Source organism: Nematolebias whitei, chromosome 19 (assembly GCF_014905685.2).
Source record: "Nematolebias whitei isolate Nwh7 chromosome 19, NemWhi1, whole genome shotgun sequence".
NCBI classification, from domain to species: domain Eukaryota; kingdom Metazoa; phylum Chordata; class Actinopteri; order Cyprinodontiformes; family Rivulidae; genus Nematolebias; species Nematolebias whitei.
The window spans coordinates 22,899,630-22,919,026 of NC_056516.1; the positions used below are offsets into that span (position 1 = coordinate 22,899,630).

Below are 19,397 nucleotides of genomic sequence, written 5' to 3' on the forward strand. Positions count from 1 at the left end.
TGAGAGACACAAGACCCAACACTCTGGATGAGCTTAATGCCGCTATCGAAGCATCCTGGGCCTCCATAACACCTCAGCAGTGCCACAGGCTGATTGCCTCCATGACATGACGCATTGAAGCAGTCATTCATGCAAAAGGATTCCTGACCAAGTATTGAGTGCATAACTGAACATGATTATTTGAAGGTTGCCGTTTTTTGTATTAAAAACACTTGTCTTTCATTGGTGGGATGAAATATGCTAATTTTTTGGGACAGGCATTTTGGGTTTTCATGAGCTGTATGCCATAATCATCAGTATTAAAACAATTAAAGACCTGAAATATTTCAGTTGGTGTGCAATGAATCTGAAATATATGAAAGTTTCATTTTTATCATTACATTATGGAAAATAATGACCTTTATCACAATATGCTAATTTTTTGAGAAGGACCTGTAGTTTCGACAAACATCCTTGTTGTACGATCACATTCGGTTTATGTTTATTTGTTATAACAAGTGATCGTTGTCCGCCCTAACAGTGCTGGCTCCTACAGTTTTACAAATATTAAGCTAAAACTTGGTGTGTTAGTAGCCGAGACTCATCCCTGCACATACTGTGAGCATTAATCACCATTTAAACCAACTCCGTTAATGTCTGTTAGCAAAATAGCTCATGAACCACAGATTTCACTGAACCTTTCAGAAAGTAATTACAGTGCGTCCATAATGATCTTTTGGAGTCAACCAGGTTTTGCAGATGTTTAGCTCAGGTTTGGTGTAGTAGCTGAGCATCATCACCAACATGCACTCAAAGCTCTACCCTGTGCAATATATTTGTTTGGCATTAACTGTTTGAATCAGCCCTGTCTGTTAGCAAAATAACTCCTGAACTAATGGCTAGCTGAAAAAAAAGCAGTTGAATACACGGCAATATGAAGGACATTTTGAACTGTAATTGTAAGCAGACTGATGAAGCCTTCTGGATCGAAGGCAAAATGTTTCAGCACAAATAAGAAACTGTCCAGATGACCTGACTGAAAAATGTTGGATTGTATACCTGGATTATTGAGCGTGGACTTTGTTGTAAGCAGAACAGTTCAGATCAATTCGTGGACGTTTGTAGAATCTGTCTACAGAGATGAGGTCAAGAGCGTCGCAGAATTCTCGAGGACAATCAGAAGTAGATTTACAGTCAGCTCAGCCAGGTGAGCCCTTTAATGTCGGCTATAAATATATTTGCTCTTACCATGAACTATAACTCTATCTAATCACATACTGTGTTATGTGGGGGGGAAATCTGTCAAACTGGTCACACATGCTTCCCCAGGACATGCCCATCTTTCAAACAGTGAAAGGAGGTGTAGGGACAAGTTGCTGTATGTCAAGAGATTTACCTCCTTTCCATTTTTCGCCCATCAGAAGTTTGTATTTTGGTATAATCTCCATCAGTACGTACATTTGTAAACTTTCTCTTGTTCTGTCCCATAACTTGTGATCCACTCAAGACCATTTTACGAAACTTCATACATATGGATGGACTAGCCGGAGTGTCACGTAACTTTTTAACACTCCAGTTCTAAGGTCAAGGTCACAAATCAAGGTCAAAGCTTATGAAAGGTCTTGCCTGGGCTAATGCTATAAACAGCCGTATTGCTGTATAAATGTTTGGCACTCTTGTAACGTAATTATATGAATGATGACTTTGAGGGCGACACGGTGGCACAGTTGGTAGAGCTGCCGCCTCTCAGCAAGAAGGTCTCTGGTTTGATTCCCAGCCGGGGGTGTCTTTCTGAGTGGAGTTTGCATGCTCTCTCTGTGCATGCGTGGGTTTTCTCCGGGTACTCCGGTTTCCTCCAACAGACCAAGTTAGGCTGATTGGTAACTCTAAATTGTCCCTAGTTGTGAGAGAGTGAATGGTTGTTTGTCTTGATATGTCCGTGTGATGGACTGGAGACCTGTCCAGGGCGTCCACTGCCTCTCACACAGTGACTGTTAGACATGGGCACCAGTGACCCCCGCGACCAAAAAGAAAGCGGATAAAGATGATGGATGGATGGAGTTTCATGGGCCCACTCACTAACATACTGATACCAAGGCATTTGCTCTTTTCTCAGCAGTTGTTTCCAGTGTGCCCTTGACACCCGTAGATGAGATTGTATGATCATAATGTGGTGCTGAGCAGGGATAAGAATCAGAATAAACTTTATTGGTCAGGCAGAACTCGTGAATTGTTGTTTCTGCCTTTAAAGTCTTGCTGTACATATTCTCTGATGGAAACTCCAAAACAGACTAATTGATCCTTTACTCCAAAAGTCGAGCTCACAGCTTCTGCAGATTATTTCCACCATTCATGAGTGCTGCCAGGAAGATCACAGTCCTGATAACAGCTGCTCCAATTCCCTGACACAGCTTCCCACATTCAGTCCGAGCACTGTCGAGCTTCAACACATCCACACAAATTTGTAGACGATCCAGATTTCACCAACCCAAACAGCAAAAACCAGTTGTCACCATGAATCCAATTTGTTTCCGTCGAGGTAAGAGGGTCCTCCTTACCCTGACTCCTGTCGGGAGAAGTTGATCGATTTTGTTGAGAGACCAGCTGATCCTTCGAATTAAGAGGCATGCAGAAAAAAAAAAAGAGGCTTTTTTAATGGTTCACAGGACAAAAGAGCACAGCAGGGAAGCAGGTGGTGTGTGTGTGGGGGCACGTCTGTTCCACCGGAGAATAGAAGGAAAAAAAAACTCACCTCTAGAAATCTGTAAAAGCTGCAGATTAATAAGGAAAATAGTGACCAGTGGCACAGCAAATAAACCACTGACAACTGCTGCTGAGACCTCTGGAGTCCTGCTTTATGGAGTGAATGGGGTAAAATTTGGCACTATTATGTTGTTCTACCTCCAGGTCAGTCATGGTTCTCAGATGTAGAGTCAGATTACAATAAGAGCTCGTTTTTTAGACCATTAAGATGATGACATGTCGGGCTTTAGTAAGTCAAAGAAGACAGAGTGAAGAAATGGGTCGGGGGGTTTCTGTGTGTATGGAGTAAGTGAGTTTCTTTAGTTTGGAAACGAGTTATAATTCAGTCGTAAAGCATTGTTTGTTGGCAGTGGGGAACAAGTGTTTTAATGCACAAAAATAAAACTTTTCATATTTTTTGCAATCAGATGTCATGTAATGCTTTTGGTTGGCAAATTTACCAAACTTATTTGCAATCTTTTTTTTTCTTTTTGAAAACCCTTTATTGTTAAATATATTCTAATGACAGCTTGCAGCTTAGCTAATTGAACCGGTATATTATAGTGTAAGGGTGTGTGCAGAATGTTAACAATCTTAGCGTTTGTGTGTACCCTTGATGTGAGTGTGTAGATCAATGTATCCAGGAGTTGTGCAACCTGAATGCAGCTTTGTCTTGTGTAGTTTGTAATTCTAGTATCCAACTAAGCCTTCAATGCTCTAATTGAGCTCCCATGAATGGAAGAGGATCCATTAAGCCTTCTCTCCATCGGACACCCTGGTCAATATTATCAGCCCGTCTTATGTTTTACACAAGATCCTGTTGGGAGAAAAGAGAAAGCCAGGCAGCATTTTCACACACCGGACTTCTTCCCGCTCTGTGAAACACTTACGGTAGGTTTTCTTTCATCAGAGCAGAATATTACTTGACAAAGTACTAGCACTCCTTGAAGGAATGTATGTCATCCACTGCCGTTTATGTTGGTATCATAACATCTAACCAGCTAACAGACAAACATGGTTGATGCAAACAGATATTTTAGCTAAATTATTTTAGCTAATTAACTAAAATTGAGTTATGACTATTTGAACAAGGACTTTTGTTCATGCATGTTGTGAGAATGATAACTGGAAAAACAAGTGAGGTACCCATTTCCACTTTGGTGTGTGTTCTTATCTAGGAATTTTATTTATTTATTTGCCCTTTATTTATACAGGTAGTCTCACCAAGTCACGAGAACTCATTTTCAAGAGAGACCTGTTTGATAAGAAAAGTTTCTTTCAATATTTGGGTTGCCACGTCAAAATCCAAGATGGCTGCCATCATATATGTATATATATGTTAGCTTTATGAGCTGGATAACTTGAAAAACAAGCAATGCACTGACTTCCATCTTGGTGCTGCACCTAAGGATAAAAAAGGCCACAATCAAAAATTGGGCTGACATGTCAAAAGATGGCTGTCCATGTCCAAGATGGCTGCTGCCATACGTGTTTATATGTACACCTTGTGAGCTGGATCACAAAAATAGGCAACACGCCAACTTCCATTTTGGTGTGTAGCTGCACCTAGGCCAGTGCTATTCAGCTAAATTGTTCAGGGGGCCACAGTTACTAAAAGCCAAGAGCTCAGGGGCCAGACATCCGGCAGTTATTGTCATTAAGTTTGTTTTATGGTTTAAAATCTAGTTTTATTTAAAAATGAACCCAAAGATGGGCCGAACTGAGTTCACCCGTGGGCCTGATTTGGCCCTCAGACCACCAGTTGAATAGCCCTGATCTAAGGAAAGGTCACTGTTGAAAATTAGGTTGCTACATAACAATACAAGATGGCCACCAACGTATATTTATGTAAATCAACCACCCCGATCATTTGAGGAAACTATGCATTCTACTAATCTAAAAAAAAAAAAGTTATGTCAGGTCCTCTGAACGTTCAAAAAACAAAAACAAAAAAAAGTGTAGAAACGTTTAGTCTTTCAGACGAAATACTTTTTTCCTCTCGATGTGGAGGAGCAGCGGTTCTACTCTGAGTCTCTCCTGGATAACTGAACTTCTGACCTTATCTCTAAAGGCGAGTCCAGCTACCCTGCAGAGGAAACTCATTTCAACCGCCTGTATCCACGATCTCATTCTTTGGGTCACTACCCCCAGTTTGTGACCATAGGTGAGGGTAGGAACGTAGACCAACCAGTAAACAGAGAGCTTTGCCTTACAGCTCAGCTCCCTCTTCACCACAACGGACCGATACAGAGTCCACAATACTGCAGGTGCTGCACCAATCCATCTGTCAATCTCACACTCAATCCTTCCCTCACTTGTGAACAAAACCCCGAGATACTTGAACTCCTCCACTTGAGGCAGAACCTCACCTTAATCTGAAGAGAGAGCTTAAAAGTACAGTTTTCTCAAATGACTGAGGAGGTCAAAAATTAATCTATGGGGGCCAAGGCCACTGTTGCCCCCCCCCCCCCCCCCCTATTCAAATTTACACTATTCAAATTTGTTCAGTGATGGTGGACATTAGTATACTGCTTGTTAGACTTATTCTAGGCCTTTAATTAAATAGTATGCATAGTGTAACTGTTACTTAAGGGGACAAATTTTCAAGTAGCAGTTTCAAACCCAAATGATGGCTGAAGTATTAAAAGTATCACATGTTGCAGGACAATTTGGAAACAGAGTCAATTGCAAAAGCCATACAGAAAAGGTATACACAGAAGATAGTAGAAATTACAAACAAAATGCAAATTAGAAATCTGCAGTGGAAAACTCTTATTGTTTTAAACTCTAACAGATGGTTTCTTGTTGCACTCCCATTATAGTGACCAGTCCTACTTCAAGCTGTCAGTCACAACAGTATGTGGGCTGCATGCTCCCATTGCTGCCACCATGCCTTACCCAGAATCCACTATGCTGACATCACTATGAATTAACAACCGTGATCTACTAAATAACTTTTGTCTCGGCCTAAAACCCTCTAAGACATGTCACAGGTGATGTTGAGCCCACTGCGTTTTTAATCTGAACCTGAAAATCTTGTCAAGATGTTGCAAAGACTATTCAGGTAAGAGCTGATTTTTATACACCCGTTAAAAGACGGATGGTTTTCTTCCGTCCTCCCATAAACGGTTTCTTGTTCAGCCCATAACTTCTGATCTGCTCAAGATAATTTAACAAAACCTCATACATGAATATCCATCACCACTAGACAGAGTGTCACCTCATGTTTCATGAACCCAGCTCCAAGATCAAGGGCACAAATCAAGGTCAATGTTAAAACAAGGTCTCTGCTTGTCTCACCCAAATCTACTCCAAATTAATTTAACAAAACTTGCTACAAAATTTTACGACCACTCCACAACATATCACATACTTTTTATCACACCAGCTTCAAGGTCAAGGTCAACGTTGAAACATCTTTGCTTGTCCAGGCTATAGCTTGTTGTTGGTTTATAATAGTGTGTCGATGGGCGTACAATGTGCTGTAAGCTGTACTATTGTTAGTGTTGTGTGTGTGTGTGTGGGGGGGGGGTTGTCATCAAGTGTGCAGGGGGCCTCGATAATAATTACTTGGCTTTGCACAGACAATAAAAAAAAAACACAATAATTTTCAATAACACTTTATTTAACGATGATGTGAATAGTAAAAGCTGTCCATAACATTCAGACAAAAAAAAAAAAAAAAAAAAAAAAAGAATGATTTTTTTAAATTCCCTCCCCCCATAACAACTAATGGCTCAAAAAGTCCAGGTGTTCCCAGTGTGATACTTATTTTATACAACTTCTTTATATCTAGACCTGATATGTACATAACATAGTTACAGATACTGTAAATAAAAAGACTTCAAAGAACCTTCGTGGAGTATTTGTGAAATGTTTCCTATGTAAAAATGAGAATGTACGTAAAGATCTTTACATATACATATATTTATATTTATATAATTCTCTATTCTTTCCATAAATAAGAAAACAAGTTATTGCCCCTCTTGAACATGTTGCATTTATTATAGGATTTATTTACCATATTGAATGTTTAATTCAACTTAATGCCATGTGGTACCACATATCGAAATGACAAAACATTAACAGTATGGACCTTTGTGTGTCTCCACTTAATATATTTTCATGTAGTTATATTTCTGCATGTGTATGTTGTATTCTCCAGAGAACCCGACAATGAAACACACAAAGATATTATATATGTCACTTTGATCTTTAAACTAAAAACGGTAAAAAGGCCTGTGGTAAATACAAACCATCAGCAGGACGCTAGTTATTACAGGATATTATGAGCCCTTGACCCACCACAATTGCATTTGAACAACTTTTCATTCACTAGAATTGAAATGAATTACAAAAAAAAAAAAAAAAAGGGGGGGCACATTAAAATAAAACAGCATTGACATCTGTGATCTACTTTTGGCATTTTAGATTGATTAGGAAAAAATATATGGTAATTTGATAAATTACAGGGGGTGGTCTAAGATTGATCGATAGCTGCTACTTTCACTTTATTGCCCTCAGTTAACAGGTGCTAAACCAGTATATTGTTTGAAAGAATGATGATTTTGTCCACTGAGAATCTTGGCATTGACATGTGCGAACTGATCGAGAGGTGAGAAAAACTTGTAAGAAACAAAAACAGTGCAAATGAGACCATGGAACAACAGAGTGGATTTATCACAACAGTTGCAAAAACAGAGGTAACTCTGTGAATTATACATTTTTTTTAAATTTCATGCCATCTTGAGTAAGCCAAATACCAAATACTCCATACATGGACACCATCATCAGGGTATCAGCAAATTGTACACAATCACATATAATGTAATATATAAAATGTGTGGTTGGTTTTTGTTTCTTCTAGAGGAAGAACCAACCCTCTGATAACGTCTTCTGTGACTCTGATCCTCTGGTTGGCAAAGGTGCACGAGAAGTTGTGGCTCCTTGGAGATCTGTGCTCTGGGGTTTTCCCTGCTCCTGTGCGGTGGCCAAGCCTGGAAGGGGAGGAGCTCTCTGCGGGAGTCACACCCTACACATCCAACCGCAATTTAATCTCTGCTCGTTTGTGGTCCCCGGTCCGGCTCTGAATGCTTCTCAACTGAAGACCGTTCGACAGCGTTTATGTTCAGAAACCAGCTTGCAGGAGAAATATCCTCCATAGGAAAGTGAAGCTTTTGCCATGTACTCCCGAAATGGTCCTGTTCACTGAAACGTGGAATTTAAATGATCTATACCACATTGTACAGTATGTGCGGCCAATGTGTACCTCGCTGGGCAATTCTGACCCATGAGTATGTAGTGTGGGTCTTGCAGGCTACAATATAAGACAACAGGCACAGCGTTTAAGAAAAACGCCTTACAAAATAAAAACCAAGACACCAATGGTGAAACAATATCTTGAGAACAAACCTTCTCCCACCTGATGTCTTCCCCCCAGGGTTTTCATTCACTTTTCTCCTGCGTTAGGAAAAGTTTTGTGACAAATGACCCTTGCAATGACCATTGTGCTCAACGTAGCTCGGTTTGGGTCAAGCTCAGTGGCACAGGTGTACATTTCCACAGCAACTGTGGTATGTTCACTGTTGCTAAGCATACAGAGATTTCTCAGGATACCCAGTATTACCTGTGACAGAAAGCCCTGTGTTTGTGCTGTATCGCTGTGACCATCAGTGGTGGCGTCATTGCCTTAAAACTGGAGCTACAGTCAGTTGAGGTTTATTCCACGAGACTTCCGCATGTCGATACTGCTGTGCATGAAAATTCAGGCTAACCATTAGACACAGTCGAGCTGTGGAACTGGTAAACCTACATTTTTCCCACCATCTCTTATTTTTTTCATCTCACATTTCAAAGACTTGTAACTTTGTGCCACTGACCCCAACCCCAATTACCTTCAACTGTGCTGGTAAGCCGTGAAGACAAGATCAGACGGACATCTTTATAGTCTATTAAGACCAATCTGTAGGTTTAAATGTAACCTAATTTATCACTAACGTTAAAAACACCTGGATTCACAAGGTGCTTTTCTTTAGCTTGTATGTTTACACCTTTATATGTGCATTTCCTGGCAATGTAACACATGTAAAATAAAACTGAAACACTCTTGCGAAGATTTTTTGTTCTATTTTATATATATATATATATATATATATATATATATATATATATATATACAATAGTTTGTAAAACATGCTTTCCAAAGTCAAATTAATCAAGTTGTAAAATATAAACGCCTTTGCATTTACACAAGGTTTTTGATGCAAATTAGTGGTAAAAAAATAAGCAAAGTGAAAAAAGCGCAACGTGCACCTCAGTTCAGGTCAGAGGAACGGGACCTGAAGCTGTTTTTTGTTACAGACTTGTAAATTTTGATGCATCATTGCTGCCTGTTAGTCAATATGACAGCTACACTGTCATATTGGTATCTTATCTGATTTGGAGAACTCTGTGTTTTCAAGATTTGAGATTTTCATATTTACCTTCTTTTGTTACAAGGTCTGCACTGAGAAACCCTTTGAAATGTCCATTCACAGCATATTCAAAGCTTACAGTACGTCAATATCAGGAACAATGATATTTACATGTCTCACACGGTTGGAAAGAGATTTCTTCCCGTCTAGTAGGATCTTGCAAATTCCCCCTTCCCAAACCAAAATCCAGTCTCTGAAGCAGTGAAATGCTAAAGATAGACAAGCTTTGATGTAGCCGCTAACATAGAGTACATACAACAGAACAAAAAAAAAAACAACAACAAAAACAAACAATCCCCTCTGAAGTAGATAAGGCTACACATCAGATCAGGGCTGGTCCACCGCAGCTGTTGTGGTGTCACTGTGTTTGTGCATTGGTGTGTATCTGTGTTGTTTGTGTCTGACTGTGCATATATGGATAGGCCTAGGCAGGGGGAAGATGATCACGAGGATGTTAAGCACTGGAGTTTTAAGGGTCGTCTGTCTTCTACCACCATTTCATGACTGACATGATCAGTTCTCATTAGACTGCGGTGCAGAGGTATGAAGAGCACAACTTTGTCCCTTCCTCCCCCTCACTCTGTCCAGTCCAAAATACGCACTTACGCTGATGATATCAGTCTGTCTGTTGTAGAAAAAAGGAACCATTTGTGTCTTCTCTGCACAGAACCAGGTGGGAGAGTGAACAAAGCTCACAGGCCTGAGACCATTACGCGGTAGGAGGGGGGAATGTGTCTATGCCTCGGGCTGGAACCAGGGCTTCCATTCGGGCTGGTGCAGCTGGCATCAACCCCTCCTATGGAAGGTAAGTACGCATGGTGCAGGATGGGAAGCTGCAAAGACAGTCGGCGCTGTATGCTGCAAATCAAACAGGGCAGAATGGAGAAAGAAACGTCAGAATCTACAGTCAACTGAGTCAATTAAAGAAATAAAACTGTATACAGTAGTCCCTCGCTACTTCGCGGTTTGTTTATCGTGGACTCGCTCTATTGCGGTTTTTTAAAAATAAGATTGGACATAACACACAATTGGCTCATTGATGGATGAGCCACAAGATCGGCATGGGATTTTATTTTAAATACATTATTTTAAGTTTAGCACCTGCTGCACCTTTGTGCAGCCCACAGCTGCAGAAAAAACTTCCTCCTGCAGCTGATCAGCTGTTCTCTGTGCAGAGCGGAGAAGTGGGCGTGGCCAAGAACGTTTGTGGGTGGCAAAGAGCAGAGGAGGCAGAGAGATGAAATCATGACACTGCGCTCTTTTAGAGCGTTTAGCTTAGAAACATTGTTTAGAATATTGCAAGAGTGTGTGAAGGGTTTAAAACACCTTTATATATATATATATATATATATATAAATTACTACTTGCTACTCGTACTACTATCCCTACTTCACGTTTTTTTCACTTTTTGCGGGGCTTCAGGGTATGAATCTCCAACATCACAACATTCCAATAGTGTTTAAGTAGAAACACTTATCACACTTAATTACTAAAATTAAATAATAAAATAACTCATAAATGCACAATAATAAGACACCAAGACAGCATTATAATGGCCATGTAACTTTAGATTTTTTTTCTTCACCGATGGCGGTTTCTGATATGGGCAATACAGGCAGCTGCCCTCGGTGGCCCAGGGTGGGTTGGGGGGAAGTTGGGTGATGCCAGCTTGGTGGGGGGGGGGGTACTGTAGGGGTTGTTCACCCAGAGCACCAAACTGCCCCTAGTCATCACTTCCTGTTACTGTGTATGTGACTATCTCAACAATTTTTCATCTCAGTGGCATTAATTTTTTTGCGATACTATACAAAAAATAGACGTCATGAGCACTTTAATCTTGAAAAGGTTAGTACAGAATTTAATGATAAAACACCTTTTATACAGAGTGAATATACAGCATCCATCAGAATGCTCTATAATAAAAGTTTTATGCTGCTTTTTTCCTCCATTTCATGCTTGAACCCATCTAAAGAAAGGTGCAGACTAGTTAAGGTGTAGACACTAGGTCTGTCATAAACAATAAATCAGTTAATCTCATGATAAATGAAAATTATCAACCTCATTTTCATTTATCGGCTTTATCGTTTCTTCGTGCCTCTCTCTTTCTGAAGACACTGGATGACAAAAGTCTCAACTCCGGTACTCTTCACTGACCCCTCCCTTTCTCTGTTCTCTTTAAAATTCATTTTAACGTCCAAAATCGTGTTTTTGGATTGTTAAAACAGCTAAGTTATTAAGCTAAGCTACGAGCTAAGCTAACAGGCCGACCTCGGGGGGAAAAGAACCTCTGTCTTGTCGAAGCTCCAAAATTCATGGTTGAAACCCGTGCCTTCGTCTAAAAAGTTGTTTTTCTCTGCAAAAAGAAGCTGAGAACTTGTTTACTGATGTTTTATTGAACGCTTTGTGTGGAAAATGCTATGCTAAAGAGCTTAAACCACACCGAGCGTCCGCCATTTTGAGAACTGAAGAGAGACAGCCCATGTCACGTCAAGGGGCCTCCCTCCCATTTTTTTTAGACACGATGCTGGCTCCCTCACTATCATCCTTCGGTTCAGTCTTATATTGCCATCCGGTGGTCAAAAAAAGGTACTACATGCAAAACAAATTTGACAATAATTACTAATTATTGTCAAATTTCAAACAACATTATCATTTATCGCAAAAATTTCTGAGACAATTCATCGCCCAGCAAAATTTGTTATTGTGACAGGCCTTGTAGAGACTACATATAAAACTGCATCAAAGAAAAACAAATTTTTCTTATACAAATCATTAATTTGTACATTTTAACGTTCTGCTCTGCCCCTGACTTCATTTGCTGTCCTCCTCTTAAAGTCCAATTGATCCGGTCTCATGAGGTCATATAAATGTGTGTGCAGGGCTTTTATTTTTAAATCATGCTTCACAGGTTGCTGTCATGTAATTTTCTGTGCCTGTGAACAATTTATTGTGTGTAGATTACATTTGCATCACTCAATGAATAAGTGAAGTGAACCACCTGTGTTCAGATGAGCAGAAACCTCGGTCATCTCATCACACTCTCCCTTGGGCGTTCACCACAATAACAAAATGATTAACCAACCAATTAGTCATGAAACAAAAGATGGAACTTGACCTGAATTGTTGGATGAGAGGAAATAGTCTGAAAACCATTTGAACAAACCAGAGGTGAGAAACGTTGTATCCAGTTGATGGAGTGAAATAAAAAACGAGCTAAAGGTAGGAAAAAAATAATTAGGGAGCAGGAAAAGTGACGGAGATCAATATAATTCAATGAGCAAATTGAAGTTTCCACAAAACACCCCTCTAATTCTTCACGATGTATTCTTTAGCGACCTCTTTCCCAGCTTCACTTCTTCTTGCTAAGCCTATAATATTCCTGCCAAGCTTCTAGGATCATCTGACTAAAAGAACATTTCATGCACCGCCTGGTGTGACACTTCACACCCCATCTCGCCACAGCCGCTGCCAGTCGTTTGTAAGAAAATTACATAACCAAACGCTTGTTATGTAAAATAAAATTGAATAAAAGAGGGACTAATGCAGCTTGTTTAGCCATACAATAATATCTCAATTAGCTGAACTTTGAAACATTGTTACGATAACTTTCAGGCCTAGTTGTGATCCTGAGCAATTCTTGTGGCAAATAATTTATTTTGCTCATAAAGGACTTCTTTAATACAAAGTAGTGGTCCTGCGCTACGTATTCTATTTAAAACTCTTCTCTAACTTCCATATGTTTGTCTCATCTTCCTCTTCACCTTCTCTCCTGCTCCCTCGTCATCTCTCTTCCCTCGTTGTGATCAAACATTCATGTGGCATGGGAATAGCTGCGAGAGTTCCTTTACTTCTGTTCTCCTCCCTGTCTATTTTCGGAGCTCCTTCCGATGTGAGCTGTAAATCAGTTGTTATATAACCTTTGTGAGTCTCCACCTCCCCTCTTGTCTATCTAAACAGCTTTCTATCTAAGTCTACCATTTTCCCTGTAGCTCTTGTTAATTTTGTGCCCTCTTTGTCTGCCGTCTCCTTTTTTTTCCCCTCTCTCCGTCCATCTGGCATTCTTCTCCCAGTTCTAGTAAAACCGCTGCAGGAGGCCGAGCTCTCAACGATGCATGAAATGTCCCCTTCCTCGTTGATGAAGTCGTTATTCCTAAGCGTTGCTGCTTTATGAATAATGAGCCAAAGTGGATACCTATTTATTGCACGAGTGTTTTTACTCTCTGTGACATCAGCGTTCTCGAGTCAGGGACAACAGATCAATCAGCTGCACGTTTTTACGTGTTTGTTAAGTAAGCTGCAGTGTTTCCTGCACGCTGCGAGCACACACGTGCACTCTGTGTGTGTTGATGGGCGTAGGAGGGAGAAATTCACAGCCGGTCCATGCTTTTACAGGACTTGGTTGCCTAAGCAACCGCCGAAGTGTTGCATGTGGTTGCGCTACATGTGACGTGTAGTCTGATGAGAAAGCTAACAAAACAGAAAGGGCGGGGGTGGGGTGAGCAGAAATGAAGGTGCAATGGAAATTTGAGTTCTCACTGTTCAGGTGAGTTGATATCCTCCAGGGGACCTCTGCTTATTCTGGAGGGATCCATGGAGCCCCACTGTGCTTGTGGTTTCTGCTCCAGGTGGTTTTTCAATATCGATTTTTCTCCGTCTGCAACAAAACATGTGTAGAGATTAAAAACATGATAATGTGGCAAATGGACCGTCATTCTTTGATTCTCAGCTGTTATATATACGCAATTACCAAGCATGGATTAGATTTTTACATGGCTTTGCTCCTTGAGCTTACACTTTGTTCCTGAGAAATGAAGGAAATGTAGCCATTTTGATCAAATCTATGTACCGTATTTTTCGGATTATAAGTTGCAGTTTTTTTCATAGTTTGGCCAGTCCTGCAACTAATAGTCCGAAGTGACATATATACTTTTTTCCTCCATATTCATGATGCAATTTTTGACGCTTTAAATGTTCATTCATACTGACATAAACCAGAGTAAACATTAGCAACTGCAGCCGCTAGAGTCACAAGAGGGCCCTCTAGGCTTTTGATACCTTCTACTGGTAGGCTTACATATATGTTGTTCCTGTTGGCAGGCACGCGCGGCTGATGATCCAAATTGGGTCGTCGGCCACGCGCAGTCCAGTAGGGCTTGGTTGGATTGCTGGCAGTCAGCCATCTGGACATTTTTTAATCTCTTTCAACTGGCCGGTCAGCACATGGTCAACCGGCCATGCATGGTCAATGGCCAACCCATCAGCGGCCGTGCGCGGCTGATGATCCAATTAGGATCACCTGCCGCACGTCCGCTGATGCAATCAAAAGCCCAACATGGACCCGACCCGCCCATCCAGCACATTAATTTGTCTCAGCCCGGCTCGAATTCCAGGTTGGGCCAGGCTGGGCCTCGGGTCCAGGTTAGAAACGACAGCACTATTTAAGAATAAACGTGACTTCTACTCCGGTGCGACTTCTAGTCCAGAAAATACAGTATGTGCTGTAACCGTATGCTCTGAATAACTCTCAGGCACTACCACACCAAATTTGACCTCAATATGTGTACAACCGACCGAGTTAAAGCAATTTATGTGTTTGATAAGGTTGAATTGAACGGACTCCAAACACTAATAATTTGTGTATGCCCGTTCCTTGATTCCTTTCTGAAAGGTTTATATAAATCTGTCTAGTGGTTCGTGAGATATTTTGCTAACAGTCAAACAGGTTTGACTCCAATAGTGTCAGCATTTTAAACTAAGATCTTGTGCAATATATGTAGGTGCAGGTGTTGGAGATAACTTACAGTTATTGTCACTAAAATTTACCTCAGTGCATGCGAAACTGAGTGATTGTCATTTTTCTGTATACTAATACTCTTTAGCTTTGGCAGCCATCTTGATTTGAGTTGACGCCGCAAATTAATCAGTTGTAGATGTTCATCCACTGATTACTCTGAGAATTGTAATAAAATCAGTCAAATGGTTCATGAAATATATTGTAAAACTTGCAGAGGAGCACACAAACACAAGGGCATTGTCATCATGTCAGCTGCTTGTCCAAAGGAAAAAAAAAAGGGGGCAAATAAGAAAACTATGAAGGGCACGTCTCAGGTGTAACAATGACTGAACAATATGTGATATATTTGTCAACTGATTGCACACTTGTCAATTTCCTTTACCAAGGAGAGTACTGAATGGGATTATTCAACCCCAGGTGTTCTCAGACAAGAGACGTGTGAAGTGCAGAGGAAAGACTTGGTTATCTTAAACTGCACATGAGGAGCAGTGGACTGGTTCTTCCTGCCCCAGATTTCCCAGGACTTTTTGATCTGATTCTCTAAAACCAGTACTGCAAGCCCTCACTGGACATCTGGGATTGCATAACTAGTTCAGTGAAGGTTTGGTCAAACACAGAATGTGTTTGTGCAATAAAGTATTACTAAGGAAGGTTTATGTTTTAGAGATTTGTGTCATATTCCATGGACACAGTGTTGAGACTTTCTGCAGCTTTAAACAGCCCCTCTGTTTTATTTTAACCTCAGAAATGGCTTATTTTTGAATATATGACTCATGCTAACGTTTTATTTGTTCCTTCATGGAAACATTCAAATACATCAAGGTGACATCTTGTATGAATGAACTTGTAAACAGCCTTTCAAAAATGACAATTCTAGATCTAAGTTTGAGAATGAAATTATTATTATTTATTTAAGGCAAATCCTATAGACATCACAGATCTCTTTGCAAGCGAGGCCTGGGCTTGAAGGCAGCCTAACATGCATGTTTTTGGTCTGTTGAAGGAAATCAGAGTACTTAGAGAAATCTCATGCAAACACGAGGAGAACATGCAAACTCCACACAGAAAGACCCCAGGTCCAAACCGGAACCCAGCACTTTCTTACTGGGGGGCAACCAGTAAGCCAACACACTGCTTGTGAAATAGGTCATACTACATGATATTTATTTTAAAATACCAATGTAGAACTAAAGACCAAAAAAAGTCCATGCTCAATAATCCAGGTATACAATCCAACAATTTTCAGTCAGGTCATCTGGATAATTTCTTTTTTTTTTGTTGCTGAAACGTTTCACCTTCCATCCCGAAGGCTTCATCAGTCAAGGAAACACACAACACAAAACTGATTCTTCCCCAAACAGCTTACTCCAAAGTGGAACAAACCAGTTATGTTGGTGCTAAGATGGTGTCTTTGGCACGCCCCCTCCTCCTGTGCCGGCCCTCTTCCTCGTCGTTAGTCTGTATCTTAGCACCAGTCAGATGACCTGACTGAAAAATGTTGGGTAAAGTAAAACTATTTATGGATGATGTGGTTGACATTGATTCTGCCAAATGAGCTTTTTAAAAAAAAAAAAAAAAAAAACTTTCTGCAGTTACAAAATGTATAATTCATCTAAAACAAGCTTCTTTATCTCTACTCTCCATGTCTTAAAGATAAAATAATGTAAACTAGTTTTCATTGTGATGCACTGAGGCTAAAATCAGGCCGCGGCTCGCAGACTGTCAGACAACCACACCTAATCTGTCATCAGCTGGTCTTCTCCAGCATCACCATGTGCTTGCATATATTCAAGAAGACAGTGAGAGAGTGAGAGAGGTGTAGCTCTGCCTCTAACCCTTTGTGAGTGAACATAATCAGTGTTGACACACAGTTCTTGTCTTATAACAACCACTCATTCACAGCTGCCAACATATTTAGACCAGCTGCATTATAAATCCATAAGAAGACAGCTAGGAGGCAGTGATGATGCAATAACACAGAAGGGCTGGGGAAAGTTTCCGTGCTGCTGATCTTTGAAGGAGGCCTAATAAACAAGGATTTTATTGCTATGTTGTGTCACAATGAGCTCACACTGAATCCTAACATTGCTAATATAGCTAGGAAGGTCTGTACCTCATCACTGGTCCGTGGCACTATTTTTGGAGCTTCCATACCAGAAACTAGAAAATCAACACACACTCAACACGATCGAAGAAGAAATGGGGGTTCAGACGTAGCTCACAGTTTAGCTGGGCGGTCATCCAGTGACGCAGCCGATCACTGGCTGCTGTCAGCTTACATCTAAACCGTCACTTCGTAGCTGTTTGCTTGGAAACACAAACAAGGTGGTCCCATTAATTGAGTTGGGTGGTGTGTGTGTGTGTGTGTGTGTGTGTGTGGGGGGGGGGGGGGGGGGGTTACTGGCACTAAGTAGGCCCTAAACTGGTGCAGTGTGGTGCACAACCAATGAGAAATGAGACAAGCGCCAATAGTTTCCTCAAATGATAGGGGTGGACAGTTTAAACATATAAATATAGTGGTAGCCATCTTGGATTTTTTTTTTTGCGCTGCGACAGAAACAAAAAATGAATGATCTAAGGCAGCCTTCTCACATGGACCTGTTAATAAGGTGAACTTATTAAAATAAGTTTTTATTGCCTTTCGCTAAAGGGTAAACCATAATGTTTTAGTCATTGTGTGTTACCAAAATATCTCAGGATTGACATGGATTTGATACAACTTGTAGAACGTAATCACATTTACAACTGATTCACTTTTAGAGTAAACCAGATTTAAGATGGTTGCCAAAGTCAAATGACCTTAAAAAAACACTAAAATGACAACAACTCAGTCAGTTCCTTAGATTTTGAACAAAAATCTGTTGTGGCACAACACATATTATGAACATAATAAAACATTGTGCATATTGCTATTTTCAAAGTTTAACAAAACAATTACAACTAAAACTATTGTGTATACGATAGGGGGTGATAAGCATTCCTTTAAGGCCTTGAATTTACTAATGAACTCAAAATATTATATCAATGTTGTGTAAAAATATTCATAAATGATCATTTCTACAAGGAAACATTTGACTATATTGTTAAACCTCCATTCAGGACAGAATCAAAGAGCTCAAGCAAAGGTTCAAGCTAAAAAAAAAAAAAAAAAAGATATTGTCTAAAAGCACATGTTGTAGTTTATTTCCCGGGACAAAATCTAGCTGCTGAAAACACATTATGGAAAATGTAAGAATGTGTTAGATGAAAATATGTCTTTTCATTTACTCTATATCGTGTTACTTTATATGACTGGAACAATACAACACAAAATCTACATGCATGTGTTCAGTCACATTTGAAGGCTGTCACATGAAAGAAAGTAAAAATGAACAAATACATGACAAACAGAATGGTCTGCGGATATTTAAAATGGGAGTAAAAATAAAGTGGAGCTCATAAATTCTCACAGATGAAAGTTAAGTGCATACAGAGACCATGGCCTTTAACATATTTTAAATCCAAAGTATCTTGTTCTTGGCTTTAATTTCTGATAATCCAAGTGTTGTTTACAAAATAAAAAGAAAATTGGATTACAACAGGTGGGTACGTGCCTCTTGTGTACAGACAAACAACAAGCTGAAACACAAACATGTTAATAAGTACATGTACCCAGTGACTCTCATCATTTCGTTGTGTAATAAAGCTCTGTACAGATGAGGGATGTTTTGGAGGATTCCAGCACGCTGTGCTCTCCGTTCTTCACCTTCCCAAACTCAGACAGATCCATCAGACCCTCCTGAGAGCAGCTTTGTGTTGACGTGTGCATCAGACATGCTGAATCTGGCTGCAGTTCATCATCTTCATTCTGAGTCACTTAAAAACCGGTGTCTAATGCGAAGTGATGCTGCTGGGCTGTAATGATTCACTGATTCGATTTGAAGCAGCAGATTTCATGATGTCAAAGACGGAGCTACTTAAACAGCCTGGACAGAAGATACAAGATCTCTCTACTGAGAAGAGACTTGTGTGACGTATTGAAGGCTCACCTTGTTTACCCCCTGACCTTTCTTTTTTTTTTTTTCTACAGAGAACATTTAGATTTGTTATTTCTGTCAAGAACTTCCAAACAACACCAAAAACACAACCAATGTTTTGATTTGATACTAAAGATGGGCTGATAAAGATGTGAATAAATTGAAAAAAATTGAATGATGCAGCTAATCTAGTAGTTTATTGATGACACCACAAGTTCTCCTGAGCCTGGCACCAACAAGCAACAGAAGAAACATTGTTGAATCTAAATGTTATTCACGCAGTTGCTCTAAAAGCAACATTATAATTATTCATTAAGTCATCTGCAAGCAAGCCCAATACACAAATACTTTAAAAGAATGATCATTTTAGTTTGTTATATTTTTAGTTACCAA

General features: G+C 40.0%; 1 protein-coding gene across 1 annotated transcript in view; it reads right to left on the bottom strand.

Annotated features, from left to right (window-relative positions):
- Positions 1-9,285: 9,285 nt before the first annotated feature.
- gabbr2 (gamma-aminobutyric acid (GABA) B receptor, 2) overlaps positions 9,286-19,397 on the bottom strand; it is a 164,471-nt gene continuing 154,359 nt past the window's right edge. Inside the window, exons 18-19 of the mRNA XM_037693673.1 lie at positions 13,731-13,848; positions 9,286-10,052 (exon numbers count right to left, since the gene is read on the bottom strand). Coding sequence (XP_037549601.1) covers positions 9,887-10,052; positions 13,731-13,848 — 284 coding nt within the window. The 3' untranslated portion in view covers positions 9,286-9,886. The remainder of the gene's footprint in view (positions 10,053-13,730; positions 13,849-19,397) is intronic.